Source organism: Acomys minous (genome assembly GCF_964271855.1).
Source record: "Acomys minous genome assembly, chromosome: 13".
NCBI classification, from domain to species: domain Eukaryota; kingdom Metazoa; phylum Chordata; class Mammalia; order Rodentia; family Muridae; genus Acomys; species Acomys minous.
Genome location: NC_140495.1, coordinates 42,614,477 through 42,640,387, shown reverse-complemented (window position 1 = coordinate 42,640,387; position 25,911 = coordinate 42,614,477). Strand labels below are relative to the sequence as shown.

At 44.3% G+C, this 25,911-nt stretch overlaps 1 protein-coding gene across 1 annotated transcript; it reads right to left on the bottom strand.

The window, feature by feature from the left end:
- On the bottom strand, window positions 1-25,420 carry LOC311580710 (uncharacterized protein; the record flags this gene model as incomplete). Its single annotated transcript, XM_084752401.1, has 4 exons — window positions 1-94; window positions 1,704-1,829; window positions 23,543-24,229; window positions 25,368-25,420. The coding sequence occupies 4 exons, from the start codon at window positions 25,418-25,420 to the stop codon at window positions 40-42; spliced, it is 921 nt and encodes a 306-aa protein (XP_084608527.1). The 3' UTR covers window positions 1-39.
- Between the last annotated feature and the right edge of the window lie 491 nt (window positions 25,421-25,911).

The following is a 25,911-nucleotide window of genomic DNA, read 5'->3' as shown; positions in this document are numbered from 1 at the left end:
GGCAAAAATTCTCTACTACTCTGTGGCTGTCCCATTTACTCAAAAGATTGCTTCCTTAGCTGTACTGAAGGTCTTTAGTTTTATGAAGTCCCACCTGTCAAGTTTTAAAAATAAGAGGTAAACAGAAACTTCGTAAGAAATATAATGATATCCAATAAGTACATTTTAAAAGGCCCAGGATCTTTAGTTGTTAGAGAAATGCAAATTAAAACTACAATAATATATTACTGTAAACTCACTCATATGGTTAAAGTTTAAATGGCTGATAGCCACCCAATGTTATTGAGAATATAAAGGAGACAGAACTTTCATCTGTGCTGGTAAGAATGTAAAATGGTTTAACCGGTTTGGCAATCTAGCATTTAAAAAAAAAAAAGAGTTAAGCACACATCTGTTGTATGACTCAGTAATACCAATTTTAGTGTTTATACAAAATAAATGAAAACATTCGCCCACAAAAAGCCTTGTGTAAGAAAGCTTAGAGCAGCTTTATTCATAATAGCCCTCAAACTGGAAACAACACAGGTGCCCATCAATAGAGCAGAAAAATAAACTGATGTACTCAGACAGTGGAATGCAATTAAATAATAAAGAGAAACAAACCACCCATGCGTGCAGAAACATGAAGAAATCCCCCAAATCCACACTGGGTGAAGAAAGTCAGTTGCAAAAATGTATAGTATTCAATTCTATGTATCTGAAGTTCTGGGGGGTGGGGGGGGGAGAGGGGAAGGAGTAGGGGTGGGGGGCAGGGGGAGGGGGGCAGGGAGAGGACTATGAAAAAAATCAGAACAACAACTGCTTCTAGGAGTGACCAAGCATGAGTCAATCTCCTGGTTGACGAAAATATGCTAACATATTTTAAAATATAGAGTTCAAAACATTTTAGTAGCAATCTTACTAAGACAGCAGGGAAGATGGACACTACCGACATGTTCTTGCACGCTGGGCCACTCAGAGCAGCTTAGTGAGTGCATAGGATCTACTGTGTGGTTTTGGGAAAATGCTGCAGATACCATCCTGTTGCCCTCAATTAACAGTTTATTTTTTAAAGAAAAGTCCCAAGGCTGCCATTGCCTGGAGACTTGTAATGGTTCTGTGTATCGTTGTGTGGCTGCTGAGCTGAAGGAGGGTGTCACAGCACACTCTGGCTTGGGTTAACGCGTCTATCCTCACATTGATATTAAAGTCACACACAAGTCAAGATGGAAACGCCATCGGGGTTTGCTTCTGCCTTTTCTCTATTTGCAGTCACACATTAAAGCGCCTCTGATCCCGTGCGGCAGGGGGGCAGGGACGGGGGATGTTATCTAATGTTCAGAACTACCAACAACTGAAACAGGGGGGATTCCATTTAGAATGGAGTTTGTCCCTTTGTAGTGACTCTTGAACATACATGCCCTCCATGAACTAAGATTTCCGGAAAGATGTCTTGTCATAATTCTTTCACTTTTAGCATGAGTAGTGTGTGCAGGTTGGTACCCTCAGCGAGGCCAGCTGATCAGGCATGGTACATGACTGTAGAAAGATTATAGGTTAAGGCTTTAAGGCCAGCCTGTGGCTTCTCCCCCCCCCCCGCCCCTCCCCCATCTCACCCATGCACTCACACGTACACACACATCTACATACATCTAGAAATGAAGAATAACAAATCAAAGGTCCAGTGGACTTGTGACATCTAATTTTCCCTACATTTCCAGTACCTGTCAAGTGAGGTTTCTCCTCCCGTCTGGTGGAAGCTGCTGTCTTGGCTAGCTGCTTTAATAGTCAGTCTGAGTGCACAAATGAAACCAGCTCCCTGCACTGTTTCTCCTTTGGCTAACCGGGAGCTACAAAAGGATGCTCGCGTTAGAAAGGAAGGGCTGCAAAGAGTGTCAGTATGTTGACCAGATGTGAGTTACATGAATATTCACATTTGCCAAAACCAACTGAACTCTATCCATCAGCACTGTGAAATTCACTCTTTAAACATCTTAATTTACAAAGAAACATATTTCTTGTAAGCAATCATACCGTCTCCAGCTCCTTTTAATTTTACATTTGCAGTGAGGAATACACTATGTTTTGAAGTGTGTCCCTAGATATGTTTATCTCAACGTTTAGCCTTTTGGTAACATGAACATCATAATGAAAAAATAGGTTCATCATATTATTAGATCATAAACTATAAAAGAACCAGGCGTGGTGGCACACACCTTTAATCCCAGCACTTGGGAGGCAAAGGCAGGGGGATCTCTAAGCTTGAGGCCAGACTGATCTATAGAATGAGTCCAGGACAGCCAATACTACACAGAGAAACCCTGCCTTGAAAGACCAAAAAAGGAAATAAAGAAAATAAACCATAACAGAGAGGCTCCTCTGAATCATCTTCTTAATTCTCTAAACTGCAGCTTTTCATGGAAAGAACAGCATTACCAGATAATGGAACAACTCAAGGCTGCACCCTGGGATGACACAGCTCACCCAAGTGCCTGCCATGAGAAAATTCAAATCACCCAGAGAACGTGCTGCTTATCCAACCAACACCCAAAGACAACCTCCCAGGCTCAAGGCAAGTGGGCACAGTGAAGATACCCAATCTCAAGCTGTACTATAGAGCAACAGTAATTATAACAGCATGGTACTGGCACAATAGGCTGGTTGATCAATGGAATCGAATTGAAGACCCAGATATGAATCCACACACATCTGGTCACTTGAGTTTTTACAAAGACGCCAAATCTATTCAATGGGGGAAAAAACAGCATCTTCAACAAATGGTGCTGGTCTAACTGGATGTCTACATGTAGAAAAATGCAACTGGACTCATATTTGTCACCATGCACAAAACTCAAGTCCAAGTGGATTAAAGACCTTAACATAAAACTAGAGACACTGAATTGGTTAGAAGAAAAAGTGGGGAAGAGCCTGGAATACATTGGCACAGGAGACAACTTCCTAAACAGAACACCTACAGCCCAGGCCTTAAGTCAACAACTAATAAATGGGACCTCATGAGGCTGAGAAGCTTCTGTAAGGCAGGAGACACTGTCAACAGAACAAAGCGACAGCCTACAAACTGGGAAAAGATCTTCCCCAACCCTACATCTGACAAAGGTCTAAAATCCAAAATATATAAAGAACTCAAGAAATTAAACACCATCAAACCAAATAACCCAATTGAGAAATGGGGCTCAGAACTAAACAGAGAATTCTCAACAGAGGAATATTGAATGGCTGAGAAACACTTAAAGAAATGTGCAACATCTTTAGTCATCAGAGAAATGCAAATCAAAACGACTCTGAGATTCCATCTTCCACCCATCAGATCGGCTAAGATCAAAGTTCAAGCGACACTACATGCTGGTGAGGATGTGGAGAAAGAGGAACACTTCTTCATTGCTGGTGGGAATGCAAACTTGTACAACCATTTGGAAATCTATCTGGTGCTATTTCAGAAAACTGGGAATAGGGCTTCCTCAAGACGCAGCTATTCCACTCCTTGGAATATACTCAGAAAATGCTCCACCACAAAACAAGGACATGTGCTCAACCATGTTCATAGCAGCCTTATTCATAACAGCCAGAACCTGGAAACAACTTAAATGCCCCTCAGTTGAAGAATGGATAAAGAAACCGTGGTACATTTACACTATGGAATACTACCCAGCTATTAAAAACAAGGAAATCCCAAAATTTGTAGACGAACGGATGGGACTAGAGATGATCATAATGAGTGAGTTAACCCAGAAGCAGAAAGACTCACATGGTATATACTCACTTATAATTGGGCACTAGCCCAAAAGGCATGTCCCACGAAAGTCTTCACTTACTAGGAGATTGGGAGTAGGAGGACATCCTACTGAGACTCTAGGTAAGAGAAATATAGGAGATGGGGAAATAGAAGGACCCAGAGGGTCCTAGAAACCTACAAGAAGAACATCATGATGGGTGGATTGGGACCTGGGGGGATATGCTCAAACTATTGCACTAACCAAGGACAATACGACAGTAAACATCGAACCCCTACTCTGATCTACCCAATGGACAGAACATTCTCCACAGTTCTGTGGAGAGCAGGGACTGACTCTGACATGAACTCTGGTGCCCCATATTTGACCACCTCTCCTTGGAGGGGAGGCTTGGCGGCACCCAAAGAAAGAATAAGCAGACTACCAAGATGAGACTTGATAGCCTATGACCATATAGTGAGGGAGGAGGTCCTCTTCGGTCATAGACCTAGGGGAGGGGAATAGGGTGAAAGCGGGAGGGAGGGAGGAATGGGGAGGATACAAGTGATGGGACAACAATTGAGTTGTAATCTGAATAAATTAATAAAAATTGTTTTAAAAAGAGTCTCAGAAGCCTCTGTCAGGCGTCACCCTTCTCCTTCTGCACCCAGTCTCTGTTTGCTCACCCTCGTGAGACGCGTGCATCCTTTGTCCTTTTTTAGCTGACTTATTTCCTGAAGGATAATGGCTTCCAGGGCCACGCAAGTAACAAATGGGAAGGGTTTTGTTTTGTTTTGTTTTTGTTTCGTTTTGTTTTTCAAAATCAAAAGTTTATGGTGCATTTCCATTTATCCGTTACCTTTTGGTGGACGTGCGTTTCCAAACCTTGGATGCTGTAATGCTGCTGTTACTGTGGGAGCAAGCATTTCTTGGGGTTCCAACGTTTCTTTTTTCTTTTTTTTTTTTTTTTTTTTTTTTGGATCAGATGCTAATTTGGTTTTTAGTGTTTTAAGGAAACTGAACTGTTTTCCAGGGCTGTGATACCCTTTGTGTTCCTGACAATACTATTGTGTTTGATAAGTGTCCTCCCCCTGCCCCGCCCCCTGCCCCGCCCCCTGCCCCGCCCCCTGCCCCGCCCCTATTCTCTTTCGTTTGTGGTAAATTACCCTAAGAAGTTTGGCACTAGCTCAAAGAGACAGAGCTTTACACTTCCCTGTGATCGATGATGCTGCGTATCTGTTAACATGCCACCAGACATTTTCTGCCTTTTGGGGGGACTGTCACACAATATTGACATCTGTTATCTCTGGTTGGAAAGTCATAGGTGAAACTTTTCTTCCTCCACATTTTTTTTTAAATTTACTTTAGAATTCAGAGAAAAGTGTTTCATCATGACACTTTATATACACCTGTCGTTTTACCTTTTTCTCGTTGGTTGCACCCTTTCACTGCCCTCCCCCCCTCATCCCTTTCCTCGTCTAATTTGTTACCTTTCTTCCCCAGTTAATCTTCCTGTTTTTCCATTATATGTGCTCCATCGCTTTCTCTTTCCAACCACCTCAGAGCCTCTTCCTTACTTCTGATAATCCCCTTTCTACTCTCTGACCTTCTCCTCTCTCTCTCTCTCTCTCTCTCTCTCTCTCTCTCTCTCTCTCTCTCTCACTTTTAAATTTAGTCCCATGTACATGAAAAAAACATGAGTAAGATATTTGTCCTTCTAAGTCTGGCTTATCTCACTTAACATAATCATTTTTAATTGTGTCTGTTTTCCTATATATGTCATGATTTCATTTTTCTTCATGGCTGCATAAAATTCCATTAAGCAGACGTACCACAACTTTTTGTTCATTCACTTGTTGATGGATATGCAGACTGGTCCTAGGTTCTGGACAGTGCCTCCATAAACACTGATGTGCAAGTATTTCTGTAGTGTGTTGACTTAGAGCCCTGTCCATATACACCCAGGAGTGGTAATCATAGTTGGGTCATATGATAATCTTATTTTCAGGTTTCTGGAAGAATTCCACAGTTATTTCTATAGTATCTACAGAAGTTTGCATTCTCGCTTGTTGTGAATTAAGTATCTTTTTCCTCCCACATCCTCCCCAGATTTGTTGCCATTTGTTTTCTTGATGGTGGACATTCTGTCTGACTGGGGTGAGATAGAATCCCAAAACAGTTTAATTTATATGAGCTTGATGGGCAAGCATATTGGACATTTTTAAAGTATTTATTGGACATGTGTATTCCCTCCCTCCCTCCTTCCCTCCCTCCCTTCCTTCCTTTCTTTGTTTCTTCTAGGATGTCTGTTTAGTCCATTGACCCATTTATTGATTGAGTGATCTGGGTTTGGAGTATTTAGTTTCTTGAGTTCTTTATAGACCTTTGTAGTTAATGCCATGTGTACCTGGCAAAGAATTTTCTGTTCTGTGGCTGTCTCTTCCCTCTTGTGATTGATTACTTTGCTGGCCAATAGCTTCTGTTTCGTGTAATTCCATCTGTTGGTTTTTAGGATTATTTCCTGTGCCATTGAGTGTCCTGTCTGGAAAGCTTTGCCTATGCCTCTGAAGCGTCCAGTTTGTATATTTGTTTTGAGACAGGGTGTCACTGGGTAGCTCGGGATGACCTGGAATTCACTGGGAAGACCAGGATGGCCTTGAACTCACACAGATCTGCCTTCCACTGCCTCCTGAGTGCCGGGATTACAGGTGTGTGCCACCAAGCCTCGAACCTGCTTTACCCATCTTTCACTTTAGTAGTTTCCAAGTTTCAGATCTTATACTGTGGCGGTTGGCCCATTTGGAGTTGGTTTTTATACAGGATAAAAGATATGGATTAAAAGATATGGATCTTGTTGCACTCTTCTACATGTGGGTGTCTCGGTTCCCCAGGACATCTGTTAAAGGGGCTGTCTTTTCTCTGACCAGGTTTTTAATGCCTTTGTCAAAAACTAGGTGACCGTAACTATGGATTTATTTCTTGGTCTTCTATTGTACTCAATTTATCTACATGTCTGGGTTTTTTTATGTGCAAGCACAATATGGTCTCTGTAACTATAGCTCTAATATAATTTTAGACGGGATATTGTGATACCTCCAACACTACTCTTTCTGCTAAAGATTGCTCTAGCTACTCTGTTAACTTTAACATTATTTTTCTAGTCTATTAAGACTATCATTGGAATGTGGGTTGCATCGAATCCATAGGATGCTTCCAGAAATAGAGCCATTTTTACAATGATCATGGGAGGTTTTTGTATCATCTGGCATCCTTTTTGATTCCTTCCTTCAGTGTCTTAGTGTTTCACCTCAGAAGTCTTTTGCAGCCTCCCCCAAAGCCTTCTACAGCCTCCATACTCCTTTCTTTCGGTTGAAATCCATCACTAGGTTGGCTTCCACTTTCAGATCGGAAGCACCGCAGTCTGTGGTCCAGGATTTGGCTTCTTAACAAGCCACTGAAGGGCCAGGTAACACAGTCTAGAAGTTTGTGGTAGTCTTGCTGGGCAAAGCTTGAGCAATAGGAAACAAAAGATGTAGCATCCAAGAAGAAAAATCTCTGCTTCCAAGTTTCTGAGAAAGTTGGAAGAAAAAGAGCCAGCTCTCCAGAAGATTCCTCAGACACGCGCATCTTCCTTGTGATTCCTCCAGGGAAGTGCTGCCTCTGGAGCAAAGGGCCTCACTGTCACCTGCTAAGTCTCCTTCCTCCTGCACTGAAATCACTGGGTGAACTTAAGTTTATAAGTATTGCCAAGCTGTTCTTTCAAAATCGCAGAGCCTTAACCTTTCACTGTTTCAATATCCCTTGCCACATAATCAGCCATAAAAAACTTTCATCAGTGGGATGGTTTTGAAATTTTTCTGTTGCCATTTTATTAGTACAGGTTAAAGCTGTCACAATGGCTAGGAACAAATGAAGTACATTTTAATACGCTCAGCAGGTTTAAGATTTTCTTTATGTAAAACAGGCTTTTTGTCATCAGTTTTGTGGGTTATCATTCCTACTATATTACACTTTGAACACAGTTTATATTTGTATATATTCATTTTTAAATTAGCTACTGTTGCAAATGCTCCCGTTACTTGTGATAATTTTTTTTTAATGGATTCTCCTGGAGTAAAATGGTCCTGCCTGCAAGGCATAAAGATTTTGACCATTATGGTGAGGCTGGTCTAGGAGTGCGGGACAGATTCTTTTTCTCCTCTGATTTAAAGAATGAGAAGTCAGGAAAACCAAGGTTTCAGCGCTCAACCAACTTTTACTGAGAGAGAGGGGGGGAGGGAGGGAGGGAGGGAAGGAGGGAGAGAGAGAGAGAGAGAGAGAGAGAGAGAGAGAGAGAGAGAGAGAGAGAGAGAGAGAGAGAGAGAGAGAGAGCATATGAACAGAAACCTCTCCATCCCCATCTGGAATCCAAGGACATCGTCAGTCAGAACCAAAATTTTAAGTTTGGGGTGAGAGGAGTTCTCTTTCTTTCTTTCTCAGAATTGGCAGGTCTGGGCTACTACAGCGGATTGGCTAATTCAAAGAAACGTAAGCTGATTGGTTCCCACCAGGGTGCACAGACCACACCCACCCCATCACCCTGAAAGATGGAAAAGTTCCCTTTGGCAGGAAAAAGCCATTTTAGGAAGTCGGCCATCTTAGCTGTGTAAGTGAACAATACATTGACCGGCCTGGACGCTGTCTGGGTCCTCGAGCTCCTTTTCTCTGGCCGCCTCCGCGCCGGGGACTAGTCCCGCTCCCAGTTTCATTCTCTCTGGTCCCAAATACCCGAGTGTCTATTACGTGCCAAGCACAGAACAAACCTAGACCTATTTTAAATTAGGCTCATTGGCTAGATCAGAGTAGGGGTTCCGTGCCAACGGACAGGACATCCTCCACAGTTATGCGGAGAGCAGGGACTAACTCTGACATGAGCTCTGGTGCCCCATATTTGACGACCTCCCTCCCCTTCGTGGGGGAGCCCTGGTGGCACTCAAAGAAAAGAATAGGCAGACTACCAAGATGAGACTTGGTATCCTGCGACCATAAAGTGGGGGAGGAGATCCTCCTCGGACATGGACCTAACTAAAGGAGGGTGATGGGGTGGGGGTGGGAGGGGAGGAGGAACGGAAGGATACGAGTGATGGGAGAACAATTGAGTTGTCATCTGAATTCATTAATTTTTAAAAAATAAATTAGGTTCATTTCATGGTAACGCACATCCTGCCCTCTTCATCTAACTTCGAGGAGAACATTAGTGTTCTCATTGAGAGTGATGTGGCACGGAGCTTTCAAGTAAATACCACTCATCTATGCCTACTCTGTTTAAAAGAATGTTTATCAAAAAACAAACAAACAGCTGTTGGGGCCATACATGATGGCGCCCGGCTTTAATCTCAGCACCCAGGAGGCAGAGGCAGGCAAAGCTCACTGAGGTCTCAAAAGGGAGTGTGTTCCAGGCTGCCAGGGCTGTGTAGGGGGAGTGAGTAGAAAGAAAGAAAGAAATAAAGAAAGAAAGAAAGAAAGAAAGAAAGAAAGAGGAAAAGAAAAAAGGAAGGAAAGGAGGGAAAGAATATTCGCGATTGGCGAGAGGGCTTAGGCTCAGTGGTTCAGAGCAACTGCTGTTCTCCCAGATGACCTGAATTAAGTACCAGCCCCCACACTGGGTAGTTCACAACTCCTGTAACTGTAGCTCTATGGGGATGCGTATATACATGCTTATACCCACACCCATACACAAGATTTTAAGTTACACACACACACACACACACACACACACACACACACACACACACACACACATATGTTTAATTTTGGAGTAGGTGCTCATTTGAAACAAGATCTCGTTACATGCTGCTTTAATCTATTATTCTGTTGCTGCGATGAATCACCATGACACTTCCGCACCGCTGTTCATCATCAAAGGAAGTCAGGACAGGAACTCACACAGGGCAGGAAGGTGGAGGAGGAGCTGATGCAGAGGCCATGGAGGGGTGCTGCTTACCGGCTTGCTCCCCATGGCTTGCTCAGCCTTCCTTATATGACCCAGGACCATCATCAGCTCATGGGTGACCCCAGCCATGATGGGCTGTGTCCTCCCCCATTGGTCACTAAAAAAGATTAAAAAAAGAAAAAAGAAAAAAAAAAAGCCTGCACTGGAGCTGAATGGAGGCGTTTCCTCAACTGAGGCTCCTTCCTTTCTGATGACTCTAGCTTGTGTCAAGTTGATACACAAACCAGCCCGTACCGGTGGCCCATGCTAGCCTCAGACTTGGGATGCCTACAGCAAGTGTGCAACACTACACCTGTCTGGATGATTCTGTTCATTGTCTGTTTTTGAGACAGGAGCTCGCTCTGCTGTCCAGGCGGCAACTCACTCCCACTGGCTACCATCCCTCCTCCTCAGCCTCCTCAGTGCGAGCACTATGAATACAAAACACCATACCTAAGCCCGCTAGATTTTTATTTTTTTATTTTTTATTTTGTTATTTTATAATATTTATTTATTTATTTTGTTTGTCACATGTAGTCTTCATTTATTAGGCTGGCCAAAATAATTCTACCTCTCCGGCTGATTCTATGCTATAAGCCCCATTTTAAAATAATTTCTGCATTTTTGCAAAACCAACTCTACATCTCTGAGTTATAACAGTGGGATGGGGAGAGAGAGAGAGCGCAGTAAAGGAGGAAAAACAAACGAGAGAACACGCTCAAGGTGTGGTGATGCACATAGCCCAGGGAACACACTAAAGTAGGCAGTACAAAACTGCTGTGCTGGGCGTGTCTCACCAATTTATCAATTTAGGTAATTACTGATTAGCAGTTTTCTCCTGCCACTCTCTCTCAGAAACATTTAAAGTTAAGGTATAGAAAAGCTACCGTTAGAGATCATGGCTGCTTACCATGCCTTCCTCTGTCAAAAGTTGAAGGTTTGTGTTTTGTTTTGTTTTGTTTTGTTTTGTTTTTTAAGCCAGCCATACATGATTACAACAAGCACCAAAAAGGTTTAAACCACTGGTTCTCAACCCATGGGTCACAACCCCCACAGAGGTTCTATATTAGATGTCCTGCATATGGGATATTTACATTATGATTTAGTTGCAGTACCAAGCAAAATTATAATTATGTAGTAGTAATGAAATAATGTTATGGAAGGGGGCGGGGTCACCACAACACCAGGAACTGTATTTAAAGGGTCACAGCATTAGGAAAGCTCAGAACCACTGGCTTACACAAACCCTTCCTGCTTAAATTAACACTTCAGTACCTACTATGTATAAACAGCAGTTGACTGGACAGGAAGTCTGTGTTTGGTAGCCATGGAGGGCTGGCATAAGGGTCCTGCCAGCCGGCCTGTTCTTTAAGGGATGAGACAAAAAGAGTCTTCTGGGCTTTCAGGTCATTGCTTTAGTGATGAACACACCTTAGTAAACCTCTCTCTCTCTCTCTCTCTCTCTCTCTCTCTCTCTCTCTCTCTCTCTCTCTCCCTCTCCGACCCTGACAAGCATCTACTAGTGCCCAGGTACAAATTCTAGAAACAAAACTTACAAAACTGATGCTACCATATATGGGAGGAAACAGGATTGTGTGAGGCTAACTTTTCCCCTAATTAGCAGCTCCTGGAAGACGCTTAGCCTGTGGATGCCGCCAATTATGAATCCTAGAGAAAACATCATCAAGTCACTAGGGTATGTAAATACGGCTGGGCAGTGGTGGTGCATGCCTTTAGATGGATCTCTAAGTTCAAGGCCAGCCTGGTCTACAGAAAAGGGGGACATAGAGACACCTTGCCTCAAAAAATAAATTAATTAAAAGAAGCATGTTTAAGAACTGAATATCCCACTGTACTCGTATGTTTCATGGGATACCTTTGTAGTCCGGTCCAGTGTTTTATGATACCCACAGCCCTTGATGGGACTATGATTGCTACTTTCTATCCTGTCTTGCAGAAAAGTGACTCAGATTATACACTAGAGTTTTAAATGAAAGCCAATGAAGGAAGATGTTTAGACCTAGAAAAGTGGTGTCATTCCCCCTCCCTCCAGAGCATTTCTGGATAAATGGAATATGATCAAAGGTCCCACACTGTCCACATGCAAAGATCTTGTGTCCAGTTAATGTACAACAGAGAGAAACAGACGTTCAAAGGGTGAGGGAGTGCAAAGAGTTTGCTGTCTAAACTTAAATATACAGAACTTGCTAACCAACACTAAAGAGAAAGAATAGGAGTATATATATATATTTAAACATTATATGCATAATAACTGAGATGTGTATCTGTAAATTATACTTTATAAACAAAAGCGGCAGGAAGGAAATAAAATAAAAACAATAGCAATGATCTAAGAGATGAGTGGTGCAGTGATTTTCTTCAAACAACAAATATTTTCAATTTTCCATGATGAATCTATATCACATTCATAAGGCAGAAAAAAGAAGACAGGATTAAAAAACAAACAAGCAAACACCTTCCAATGGAAACACATTACCACGTCCTGCTGACAGAAATGTGATTATAATTCCTGAGTGAATTTGTCTCCCGCAGCCTGTCTGGGCTGGAGATGGGAGGACTTGCCCACTAAAAAAAAGATGATGAAAAAAAAATCAGCTTCAACTGATGGATCCAGCAACCCAAATTCTTAAGCAACCATTCTCCTTAGATGGTCAGATGACATTCAAATAATAAGCAATTACTTGCTTGTCAACTCAAGTAAGAGAGTACAAGCAGGAGCTGGAGAGACGGCTCAGAAGTTAAGAAAACCTGTTCTCGAAGAGGACCCGGGTTCCGTTCTCAGCACCCACATGGTGGCTCAGAACCATCCATAGCTCCAGTTCTAGAAGATTTGCCTCCTGACCTCTGAGGACACCAGACACATAGGTGGTGCATATACAAACATAAAGACAAAACTTTCATACACATAAAACTGAGAGAGAAGCAGACGGCACCTTGAGCCATCGCTCTCCGCAGCTTGTGAGCTACGTAATATTGGAAGCCGGCCTTCTAGTTTTAAAGGAAGAACAACACTCTGTCTATAACAAAGAAGAGCGAGTCTGGTCGTGGACATGACCTCTAAGAGTAGCAGAGATGTGAATAAACGGCTGCCCAGCTAGAGGACAGGAACCAACTCGACATTTTGAAAAGATAAAAAGCAAGGACAAACAGACATAGATGGATGATGGATGGATGGATGGATGGATGGATGGATGGGTGATAGGTAGGTGGATACACAGATTGACAGATGATACATAGGTGGATAGATAGATAATAGATGATAGGTAGATAGAGACAATAGATAGATGATAGATTGATAGATGATTGATAGATAGATGATAGATAAGTAGATAGATGATTGATAGATAGATAGATAGATAGATAGATAGATAGATTGAGGAGGAAGGGAAGGGAATCCCATTGGGTGGAAACCTCATTTCAGGAAGAACAGAAACAGATATGACACAACATTCAGGCTGGAGTATTTTCCTCTTTGAGTCAGTAACTGTGGTGTTTTCAACACAAAATTGAAATTACACTGTGTTGAACTGAACCAGGCACACACGACCTGAGATACCTATGCCAGTTTAAGGCATGGCCTGGCTGTCACATACCACACACTGGAAGAACTTACTAATGACGGTTTAAAAAAAAAAAAAGCTCATATAGTCTTCTCAAACCCGAAGGAGGCTTGTTTGCGTGCAAGCCCACCACAGTGCTGAGAGAAGCCGCCACAGTGCTGAGAGAAGCCGCCACAGTGCTGAGGAAGCCCCTTTCTCTGGCCATGTTTCCCAGAGCTAACCAGTGCATTCCATCAAAGCGGCAATACTTCAAAAGTATCCAGGAATAGAATCAAGAGACTGATCAGCTGGCGTCTGTAATTAGAATCTACAGTCCTTTCCAACGGACAACAGCTTTGCCAGTCTCTTGCTTCACTGTTTATAGGCATGAATGTTCACCTACACAGCTTGTGTCATCCATTCCCTGCGAAGGAATTCACCGAGATTTTCATGGCATTGCTTGCCCCACACCGGGCCGACTTTCACTAGATGTGTCTAAGTCTGATTACTGAAACGGGATAGCCCTGTGAAGAAAGCATCGTTTTCCCCAGCTCGAAAGCTGCGTTGCCTACGACACAGGCTTCTAATCAGTGCAACTTGTGAGCACAGCCCGCCTCCAGAGGACCAGGATGCTTTCCTCCCTCGGGTCTTGCTGAGTCCTGTTCGGCTCTTATGCAATGTTGCCGTTTGTTTTCTGTTGTTCCTGCTTGTACTGGCTTCCTTCGTCGTGCTGAGAGCGGGGCTAGTCTTATTCATCTTTGTGTAATCTCTCAGCAATGTGGGAATACTAAAGAGAGAGAGAGAGAGAGAGAGAGAGAGAGAGAGAGAGAGAGAGAGAGAGAGAGAGAGAGAGAGAGAGCATTGAGCTGAATTGCATATCATTATTTCATTAGTGAGAACTGCGATCTCACTGAGAGCTGGGACAAATTGCACTCACGGTAAATTCACACTCATCGGTTTAAAGTGTCTCTGTTGCCCTGCGTTTTTAACGAGTCACGTCACAAACAGGCTCCCGCATACGTCTTCAGCGCCTCCCGGAATTTGCTGGTTCGTCCTCTCAAGCCCTACCAAGTTCTGTGGCTGCTCCCTCACCCCCAGCCCTCCCCTCCCCCTCCCTGCTGCCTTGCTCTAAGGATTCATTGTTTCATCACAGGCTGTGTGTGAGATGATTCTAAATTATCTTGCCCTATCTACCGAACCCTTCTTATCATATCTTCCGAGGCATAAACGATTTGTCTTAAAAACCCTCAAAAGCCCTAACTGGCTTCTCCCAGGCCTCCTGCTCCGTACCCACCCATCCTCCAACGCCATGTCAGCTGATGGTTCTACAAGCACCACACTCAATCATAGCACCCTCCAACCCTGCTCAATTTAGACGCATATGTCCCTCTGTGCCTGTATTCGACAGTTCTCCAGCATTTCAAAAATTCTACATTACGATTAAATATACGGAGAACGGACATTAACAGACACGGAAAGGGAAGATAACTGAAACTGCATTGGTTATTAGAAGTCAGATCATCTCTCTGAAATATGCCACACAGCCATCAAACCTCCGGAAAGCCTGACAGCGACAGGACGCTATAACTCTGGGATTGTCAAGAGTTTTATCTCTTTTGTCCCCTCATCTGCCAAGTGGCTGCCATATACTAGAAACTAAATAGAAACCCTATTGTATGATGAAAGATATCAAGACCTTTTTTTTTTAATATGGAAAAAATGGAGGCCAAATGCCTTTAACATCTTTGTTGTAATGCCGCTCCATCGCTGGCCATACATGAACCCTGTGGACAGTTGTAGGCATAGGGAACCCATGCTTGGCTCCTGAGAAACTACAAGCAGGAAGGAACACCAAAACGTCCATAGTAGCTTGACTCAGGAATCTGCCATACCAGGCTGAGTTTCCTCCCAGAAAGGAAGAAAGGTTAAAATCTTAGATCCATAGGTTCTGGTCCTGATGCTGTCCATGAAACATCCTGTTTATTCCCCCAAACAAAAACTCCTGGAGGGTCTTCAGGGATCCTGGTGCAACTAATTCCTGTAATCGTGATAAGAGGTACAAGTAAAGGCCGGGCGGTGGTGGCGCACGCCTTTAATCCCAGCACTTGGGAGGCAGAAGCAGGCGGATTGTTGTGAGTTCGAGGCCAGCCTGGTCTACAAAGCGAGTCCAGGGCAGTCAAGGCTACACCGAGAGACCCTGTCTCAAAAAAAAAAAAAAAAAGAGGTACATGTAAAAATCATTCCAAGGTGCCATTCAAGGGCTAGAGAGGTCGCTGGGATGGCAAAGTGCTTTGCCTTGCAAATATGAGGTCCGAGTTTGACCCCAGAGCCCACTTTTTTTTTAAAGCTAGGCACAACGAAGCAAAATCCTAGCACTGTGGAGGTGGAGACAGGAGGAAGCCTGGGTCTGGCTAGCTGGCTAGCCTAGACAACCTGGCGCGCCCCAGGCCAGTAAGAGACACTGTTTCAAGGAACATGGCAGAGGGTTTCCAAGGAACAGCGTCCAAAAGTTTTCTTCTGGCTTTCACACACATGTGCATATACATGCAAACGCACCAGCCCGCATATACGTGCACACCCATAAAAATACAGGCCAAATAGCCAAGGACAAGATGGAGGAGTGTGTATGCTTCTCAATAGGTATTCTCTCACCCCAGGCCGGCAGCAGTGCTGTAGCTAAATTGGTTCGGGAAGTACATTTTGGTAATTATGAAAATGGTCAGACTGAGACACTGTTTTAAGCCATATAAAAAGAATGATGCTGTATGTAGCTGTCCTAAAGATGAAAGCAAAAAAGATCTACAGATAAGCAGACAGATAGGTAGATGAAAAATTAAAAAAACCTTATTTGGTGCAAACTTTTCAAATGTTACTATGCTTCTAATTTTGTCCATGCTGAAAAAACTCCTCAGTTTGTGTGTGTGGTGTGTGTGTGTGTGTGTGTGTGTGTGTGTGTGTGTGTGTGTGTGTGATGTAAAGAAAGGTATCATTAAATTCATATACTGGGCCAGAGACTTTCCTCTATCAAAGTATAGTTTGAGCCCTGCATGCCTTGGAGTAGAGCAACGTTTTCACCTAACTCAAGTGAAATTTTAATTCTGGAACATAAATAATTTTGACCGTGGTATCTAAGCTATCAGACACCAGGGCCCCAGGGGTGCTCATGGGGCAGGCCTCCAAACCTGGGCTGCTTCCTAAGCCATATGGAGGCGGGTAGGTATGGGTCAGAGCACACTGGAAAGCTCTCATGCTGGGGCTGAGCTCAGTGATACCCTCTCTGGGCTGCTTGGCTTAGATTAGAGGGCCCTTTCACACATACAGTAACTCATCCAACCCCACAACAAATGAGGAACACCACATTGGGCATACTGCCAACTTAGCCCATTATGCAAGTGACGTACCTAGCAGGTTCCCAGTTAGGCCACAAGGACTTCACCCTACGGTGCTCCCCAGCCCCAGAGGTTTCCACATACACTGTTTTATACTCCCCCCTCTCTCTCTCTCTCTCTCTCTCTCTCTCTATATATATATATATATATATATATATATATATATATATATATATTTTTTTTTTTTTTTTTTTAACTAAATCCTAAGCTCATGGGTTCATCATTATCCTCTGCCCTTTTCCAAGGAAGCTTATTACTTGGAAATTTGACAACATTGACAAATCCCTTCACCACAGGAGTTTACTTATTATCTCCCAGCTGTTTGACCTAGTTCTGTCCACTGTCCATGAGATATATGAGGAATACTGTTTTATTTACCTCATTTTTGTGGGTGTGGTTCTCCTCTTCCTTGGGGGGGGGCGGTTCTGATGGCCACCAGGAGGCAAGAGGAGCAGAAGACGAGACACGGGGCCTGGAAGGCTGTAAGCACGCTGGAGATCTAACATTCCAGGATCAACTCCAGGAGCTAGTTCAACTTTAATCATGGCGAACAAAGGCTATGTAGCCCTTGGGGAGTGAGTAGTGGGGGCTTCCAGGATAGGAGTTCATCACTGATTGAAACCAGGCACTTTAAGGATGCTTGTTTTACATTTGGCAGCAGGCGCCTATCATATGAGTGGGAACACAGTTCCTCATTATCCTACAACAGGGAGGTGAGCGCTAGCAGGGAGCTCTGTCAAGGGGCCGTATATCAAATGTGCTTAGGGGCATCTGTGACTGAAGACGCTCTTCAGATAGAGTCATGCAGAGAGCTGGAGGGCCTGCTAGGGAGGGGAAGTCCTACAACTGACGCCGAGCTCAGAATGGCTGTCCAGACCCGGAGGACTGCAGCTTCAAACAGCAGGGTTCTTCCCACAGTGGGCTTAGAAATTATCTGATAATCATGGCTTATTCTCATCCACATTAATGGTGGGGTTTTGGTTTTGTTTGTGTACTTGTGTCAACAAATACACAAGTAGCAAATGTATAGAGTCTGGCAAAGCCGTCTTCTTTTGTTCCTTAACAGCTGCATATGGACATGATACGGGATGTTCCTTATTCCTTTGGCCCGGAAGCTTTGCAGCTTCATATTAATGCACACCTCTGGAGTCCCGATTACATTCCTAGCAAATAATCCAGGTCTCTTTGAGTGCAGGAGGAGCAGGTTTCCTGAAATCCAGCCCATGCATGTGTCCTGCTGATGGTGTGCTCTCTGGTCAGCACATCATTGTGATGGTAAAATGACATTTCTAGCAAGACTTCTTCCAGCTCAGGTTGGAAGCCATGTCAGTAATTTAAATTTTCCTAGTTGAAAATTAAGTACAGATAAGTGAAGTTAGTTTCTAAATTTCTTATTGTAAAAAATGTACACAGCACAAAATTTACTGCTTATACCACATTTTGTTTATGTTTGCCAGTGGTTAGACACTGAGGTGCTACATTTGGGGCTGTTGTTTATTTATTTTAAAAACTGGTTATTTGGGAATTTCACATCAATGCACCCCAATCATGTTAACCTTCCAGTCTTCCCATGTTGACCCCCACCATGACCTTCTCCCCCCAAAACAGAAAAGGCAAGTCCATTTTATGTTGTTTATATACTCACTGGAGGATGGTGAAATTCCTACTGGCCAGCCTCTCTCCCTCCCCCCCTCCCCCCCCCCCCCCCGGGGAAGATGAGTATTTCTCCACCTGCATCATCCTTAGAAGCCATCTGCTAAGGAGAGTAGTGTGATGGCCAGGGAGGGACAGGGCCGGCTCTTCTGCACCCGTAACACTGCCTGCATCACAGTGCTGTGGGCCAGCAAGGTACCAGCTCATTTGGAGCCATTTTTAATAATGCTTCCATGAGGGCTGGTGAAATGGTTCTCTGGGTAAAAGAGCTTGCCATGCAAGCCTGATGATCTGAATTTGATCCATGGTGGAAGAAGAAAAAGAACTCTGACTTCCAAACATACATTATAGCACATATGCATTTTCATCATCACTCATACACACATGGTAATAAGTTTAAAATGATCTTAATCTAACAAAAAGGAAAAGAATGCTGCTATGGGTGTTGGTGTCTGAGACTCTGTGTCCTTGCTTTCAATTCTACTACTGTGAAATTAGCTCTAACAATGTATTTTTACTTAACAGATACAAACATTTCCATTTAAACATGCAATCAATAAAAAGATGAATTGGGGGAGAAGGGCTTGTATAAGGTCTCAAAATCCAGGACATTTACAGTGCCACTCAATTTAGATGGGCAATTTCTTTCTATATTTACATTTCATAAAATTTATCATTACAAGAGTAGTAGAGTCACATTTACGAATTGCTCAGAACACACTTTACAGCATGTAAGTTGATTTAAAACTTAAAATTCAGTTCCTTGCTCCACCTGACTACATTTTAAGCGCTCGCAGCTCTAAGTGCCCAATGATTTCTACATGGAATACAGCAGGTCTAGCTGATTGGGCAAAATACCCAATCACAATCTGACTCTGTTTGGCCTCTCTCAGCCTGTCTCCCTCTATCCCACAGCACATATCCTACGGTAGACCATCCTAAACATAATGTTTAGTAGATCCTAAGCATAAATTTGACAAAATCTACATTGAGCACTTGCCCGTGTGCACTGGATGTAATCGGACACAAAACCATGTCTATACGGGGCATAAAGACAAGTAAGGCCAGTAGATCGCAACACTATGGGCTGCACAACAGACACAAAGCACGTCATAAACTCTTATAAGCCTAAAGGGAAAGGATCCAATAGGAGTCACACAGAACAGACACCGCCGTGACACAAACAACAGCATCCTCTCAATTTTGATGATATTGGGGAACAGGAAAGGATTTAATGACATGTATACTGATAACACATTTTAGGGATAAGGGGAGCTTCTCAGTGGAAGGAGGAGCAGATCAGGCATGGAAAGGGTTAAAGAAAAGGGCCAGGTTAGTGAAGGAGCCAAGGAGGCGTGTACAACAGGCTTGTAGTGAGAAAAACTTGCCTCTGAGAAACAAAGAGAAAACGGTGCCCATAGAAGAGGGCAGAAAAGCAATACCCAGCTCATGCAGGCCTTTAGAAGCTGTAGGGCATAGACTTGCCATTTTGCACAAAATGCACTGGGAACCCTATTGCACAGTGACTTAAAGATGCCGGTTGCATGAGACTGAAAAACATTATACTGAGTGAGCTAGCTCAGACCCAGAAAGACAAATATGTGTTCTCACTCATATGTGTACCTTAGTGTTGACTCTTTTGCTTTGAGTGTTTAGCTTGGAGTACCTGTAGAATCCAGGAAAGCAGAAAATGGCCACTGGTTGGAAAGGGCAACAAAGATCTTAAGGGAAGATGAATAGTGGAATATGGGTGATATAAAGGGGAAAAGGGGTGGGTGTTAAGTGGGAAGAGGGCTGGGAGGACAGGGCAAAGGGGAAATCAGCACTAAGATGTTTGGGAAAGCCATATGGAAAACTAAGCTGCTCTTTTATAAGCCCCCTGTTTAGTTGGAGTTAACACCGCTCAGAGGATAATGCCCTTCCAGGAAGCCAAAGGTTGCCAAATTAAAATCCCAGAGCCAGGTAGAGGATACCCCTCCCTTGAGTTTGTTGGTTAGGGGTGTCTCAGAGATGCCCAAAAGAATACAAGTTATCACCATTGCTTTTGGTTGCCCACTAGAACATGAAGGTAAGATCATGCTGCTGAAGACGCCACACACTTTGGTGTGGAGTAGAAATCAAACTGGTATTGGCCAGGAAGGCTCCTCCTACTAGGTAGCCTTTAGAGTATCAAAGAGTACTACACGGGCTGCTGGAGGGGGCAGGGTAGTCGTCAACAGTGGTACCCAGCTGGGAATGCTGTGAGCTACAGAAATGACTGGTGTGGCACGATACGCTCATGATGCAACAGTGGCACAAGTGGTTCAGGAGTGTCCAACAACCACTTTCTCATGAGATTTAAGGCCATGCCGCAGGAGGAAACTCATGCCTAGTAATGTAAATCTGGCCATGAACTTATGGTTGGGGAGCTCACAGGCTCCAGGGATGAACTTATTCTATTATTTTGCTAAACAGACAAAAAAACACTGGCCTCTAAATCCATCTCTCTTTACACACAGGTTAGTGCAGTTCTCAGACCTCATCAGGGAAGTGCCTATGCGTAGTAAACAGTAGTTATTGTAGAAACTCACAAACACAAAAATGTTAACGAGAAGACATGTTTAATGAAGTGCTTAGGCACAAGTGTGACATTTGTATTACAACTCTCCTCCCGAGGCCCAGAGATCACCAGGGAAGAAGAAGAAGCAGAAAGATCATATGAGCCAGAGGTCTGGAACAAGTAGTAGCCCTTGAACATGACAGGACCACCGCACTCATGAACCTAACAGCATCTGTGCTTGTCTGCAGAAGTTCAAGACAGGCAGCATTCCGGTCCCCACCTGGAACCGAGTAGCTATTGATTTTTGACGGATTCCAGGAAAGGAAGATTCAAACCACTTATCAGATCTCTTGAAGGGCATGTCCCCCCTCCCTGAAGGTCAACCGAGCTCCCATATCCAGAAATATATGGACAGCATAAACGACACTCAGTGGGTTATTAAAAAAGACAAAAAAAAAAAAACCATCAAGGACGTAAAGTTGGAAGGAGATGTAAGCGGGGCATGGGGTGTGATTTTGGGAGGAGGTTAGGGGAGGAGAGGGAGGTGAATGTGGTCAAAATACATAAAGAATTAATACAAATACTATACTTAAAAAGACATTGGGTTAACCTATTTATTTTACTTTATTTACCTTGTTTCCACTTATTTATTAAAACAGGATCTCACCGTATGTCTAAGGACGACAGCCTGAAACTCACTTGGCAGCCCAGGCTGGTCTGAGACTGAGATTCCAAGAGCGCCCCACCATGCCTAGCTGGCATTTCTTTTAAATGGCTAGTGCGTCTATTAACAATGCTTGACGCCTTCAAGAGCCTTTCTTTCCCTTGAATCTTAACCTCTGATGCTCTGTCAAAATTTCTTGTGTCCCCATAATTCTTGATTTACACTTAACAACGGTTACACCATGGCTGACTTCCTTTACTATTTATATACACAATGGACTCCCGGCAGACTTTCCTCCAAAGCTTTCCCAGCGACAGGAGGAGGCTTCTTCACTAGCTCCTCTGTGTGCCCAAGTGTAGAGCAGGCAGCGCACACATTCCTAATCTGCCAAACCAGATTATTTTAAATCCGATCACAGATTTCCTCCTACAAAGAGGGCGGTAGTAATCCTGCCACAAATATTTACGTCCCTGAACAAGCCTCGCCCCCCCCCAGGCCCCACCCCCCACTCCCGGCCCCCACTGTTCCCCATCATCCACTCTACCAATACTTCACAACAAAATAGGATGTCATTGGGCTGGAGAGATGGCTCAGTGGTTAAGAGCACCGCCTGCTCTTCCAAAGGTCCTGAGTTCAATTCCCAGCAACCACATGGTGGCTCATAACCATCTGTAATGTGATAGGGCGCCCCCCCCTGGCTTGCAGGAGTATATGCAAGCAGAGCACTGTGTACATAATAATAAGTAAATCAAAATTTAAAAATAGGACGTCATTTCTTTAATACCACGTTGGGGGTCATGTGCTGGCTAGTTTTTTTTTTTTTTTTTTTTTTTTTTGGTTTTTTCAAGACAGGGTTTCTGCTGGCTAGTTTATATCTCCTTGACACAAGCTAGATTCATGGGAGAGAGGGGAACCTCAATTAAGGAAATACCTCCATAAAGCCAGGATGCAGGCAAGCCTGGGGGCATTTTTAAAATTATTGATTGGTGTGGGAGTGCACAGCCCATTGTGAGTTGAGGCATCCCCTGGGCTGTAAGAAAGGAGGCTGAGCAAGCCACCCTAAGCAAATCTGTAAGCAGCCCTCCTCCACGGCCTCTGCATCATCATCAGCTCTGGCTTCCAGTTTCCTGCCCTCACTTTTTTTTTTTTTTTTTGATTGTTTGTTTCTTCTGTTTTTGTTTTTCCGAGACAAGGTTTCTTGGTTTCTCCGTGGAGCCTTGGCTGTCCTGGACTCGATTTGTAGACCAGCTGGCCTCGAACTCACAGAGATCCGAGTTCTGGGATTACAGGCATGCCCCGCCACACCTGGCTGCCTTCACGTTTTTGATGATGAATGGTTGTATGGAACTGCGAGTAAGATGAACCCTTTGCTCCCCCAAGTTGCTTTTTGGCCATGGTGTTTCATCCGCACCAACAGTGACTCTAACTAAGGCAGGTTTACAAAGGGCGGCACCAACCTAAGTGACCTTGTGATTAACATACTTGAACTTTCCCTCCGCCCTCTCAAAGTTCTGGCTTGGAAACTACTCTTGAAAGAATTCTGAAGAAACACAATGTTCGATCCAAGCCGTGCTTGCCTTTAGCCAGGCGCACCCTGCTGACCTACAGGCCAAAAGCTTTCCTATGTCCCCCATTGGAATGTCAGCTCATCATCTGCAAGGGCCCCCGCACTCGGTTAACTTCCCAACTGTGGCATTGGCAGGATAAATTTCTGAGCCTGTTTCTACATCTAAACTGATGGGGATTCACTGAGAAGAGAAAACATTTAGCAGTAGTTCATGATCGAACTGCTCTTCTGTGCCTTTAAGGTTTACCCCATGCGGAGGAGTGGGGGGGGGGGGGAGGAGAGGAGGGAGTGACCCTTGGTTGACAAAAGAAAATGTCACTGTTTCCTCTTCCTCTCCTGAGCGGTTAGATCTCCAAGCAGATAATCTCGGGAGAAGGTTTTTGAAATAGGCCGAGGGCATTTTCATTGTCCCTTTTCCTTTCCTTTTTCAGTTCACAAAAGGGAAGTGAAATTCAGCTTCAAGGAGGGCGGCTTTTTAGGGGTTCCTACCCGGGCCCACAGCCTGCTATCCAGGATGTGGATTCCCCGGAGCACGCGGGCACCCTCCACAGGCGTGGAGCTGCGGTCCCCGGTGTGTGTCCCCCATCGCCTCTTCTCCCAGGCTTCCGCGCCTGGCCCTTCCCGCGGGGCTGCACCCTCCATGCCCCGCCTGGTGTGCTCGGCTCGCCAGGTCCCCGGAGGTTAGCGGGCGGCCGCCCAAGGCCAATGGCCCGGAGTAACCCCGCGGGCCCGCCCCTCCGCACAGGCTGCCCGGCGCGACGCGGTGATTGGCGGGCGCAGTCGCGGGTGAATGGGGTGACCCTACTTTCCCCGGCCCACCCAAGGCTAGGCGCCCAGACGCTGGCCGGAAGTGAGGCCGTGGGGGTCCGCGAGGGTTCGGGGGATGCGTCATTAGGACAGAGAGCATCCAGGCCCCGAGGGTCCCTGCGGCCACCCGCAGCGATCGCCCACCCGCACTGGCGCCTCGGAGGCAGGGCAGGGCCTCCATGAGTCTCGCTCCAGAGCCCGGGCTGGCCCGGCCTGCAGTGCACTGCGTAGACTGTACCTTGTTGAACATAGTATTTTGGACTCAGCCGATTCAGCATGCCTGTCAGGCGCGCGTTGTTTTTTGCCATGCAGACCTCGGTAAAGGAGGTCTCTGCCTTGGGGAAGTGTAGAGAGTGAGAAGAAAGCAAACTAGAGGGGAAATAGGGTTCAGTCAGGGTAATTCAGGCCAGTGGGGCGTCGGATAGGAGTAGGACAGAGGTAGAAAAGGAGCTGAGGAGGAGCTTTGAAAAAGACTGGCTTTTGTAGTGTTCTTTCCTTTTTCTCTCAACATTGAAGCCTCACAAGCATTTTATTTTTTAGTTGCTAAAAAATGCACCACTTTTCATAACGTATTCCTGGAATATAGCATTTCTCCAAAAGACCAGTCAGTACATATGCACATGGTGTTTATTTACTGCTGTCTAGATTTCTGGCTGGGTGCAAAGGACGATTTTTAAAATAAATAGAATATTCGTGAATGTTTGTTTGCTGAACTCCAATTCTATCTTTTTATGCTTATCCCACACACCCAGAGCTGCGGCACCCTTTGTCCTCCCTCTGTGGAAGACTCTCTTGAATAGTTAACCACAACACAACTTTCCTGGCGTTCAGGCCCTCAAGTCAGCCCATAAAACTACTGTCTAAGTGAGATGAAAGCACAGATGCCCATAGGATGTTTTTATTCCGTGTGTGTGTGTGTTACTATAGTTATCTGCAATGCATCTATCCAGAGTAATAAGAAAACAACAAGCAAATAAGCAAAAACTCATAACATGAAATTGAGACTCCCAAAGTCTTTAGTGTGTCTTGAAGCAGCCTGCTGAATCTAACGATCATGGAGAAAGTAAATGGTCTTCTTGGGATGTTGTTGTGTTTTAAGTAAGTGGTTTTCTACACATCTACTTCAATAAACGTCCATTTCTTTTAGCTTTTTATATACCCGGCCCAACACCACACTAGAAGTTTCTGCCCTTGTCTCGAGAAAAAGAGATATTAGAAAGTGATACCAAGGAGTAGAGAGTGCTCTGTTTTAAACAGCTTACAATTGCTCCATATCTATGCTCACAGGGTAATTGTTTAACAGCTTCTAGATTTGTTGAAATAACCTGGTAAAGGGCAGTGTGCTAATGCCATCATCTAGGTAGAAGACAGTACAGCACCTCGACCTAAGGGAATATGTGCTTTTGGAAGAAAAGGTGCTATGTAATCAAATGACAAGCAGTAATCGTCAAAAAACCATTAAGTTGGTGCTGAAGAGATAGTTCAGTGGCTAGTGGCATTTACTGACCTTGAGGGGATCTGGGCTTGGTCTGCAGCACCCCCACAGTGGCTCAAAACCATCGCCCACTCCAGTTCCAGGGGGATCTGATGCCCTCTTCTGTCCTATTGGGGCACCAGGCACTCACATGGTGCATGTACCTGCATGCAGGTGAAACACTTATACATATAAAATAAAAATAACTCATTTAAAAATATTAAGCTCCTGCACAAACTTGTAAAATTTCACTTGAGTCTTAAGTGGTAAAAAAAAAAAAAATGACCTTGCAGCTGTAAGAAAAAAATTGTACTGCCCTCTTGTTTAAATTTTTTATTTTATTTTATTTTATTTTATTTTTATTTATTTTTGACAGGGTTTTTCTGTGTAACCTGGGCTGTCCTGGACTCACTTTGTAGACCAGGCTGGCCTTGAACTCATAGCGATCCACCTGCCTCTGCCTCCCGAGTGCTGGCTGGGATTAAAGGCGTGCGCACCACCATGCCCGGCTTGTACTGCCGTCTTTTGACATGGAAGATTATAATAGTTCAGATGCACAAAAGCCAGGTTTCCAGGT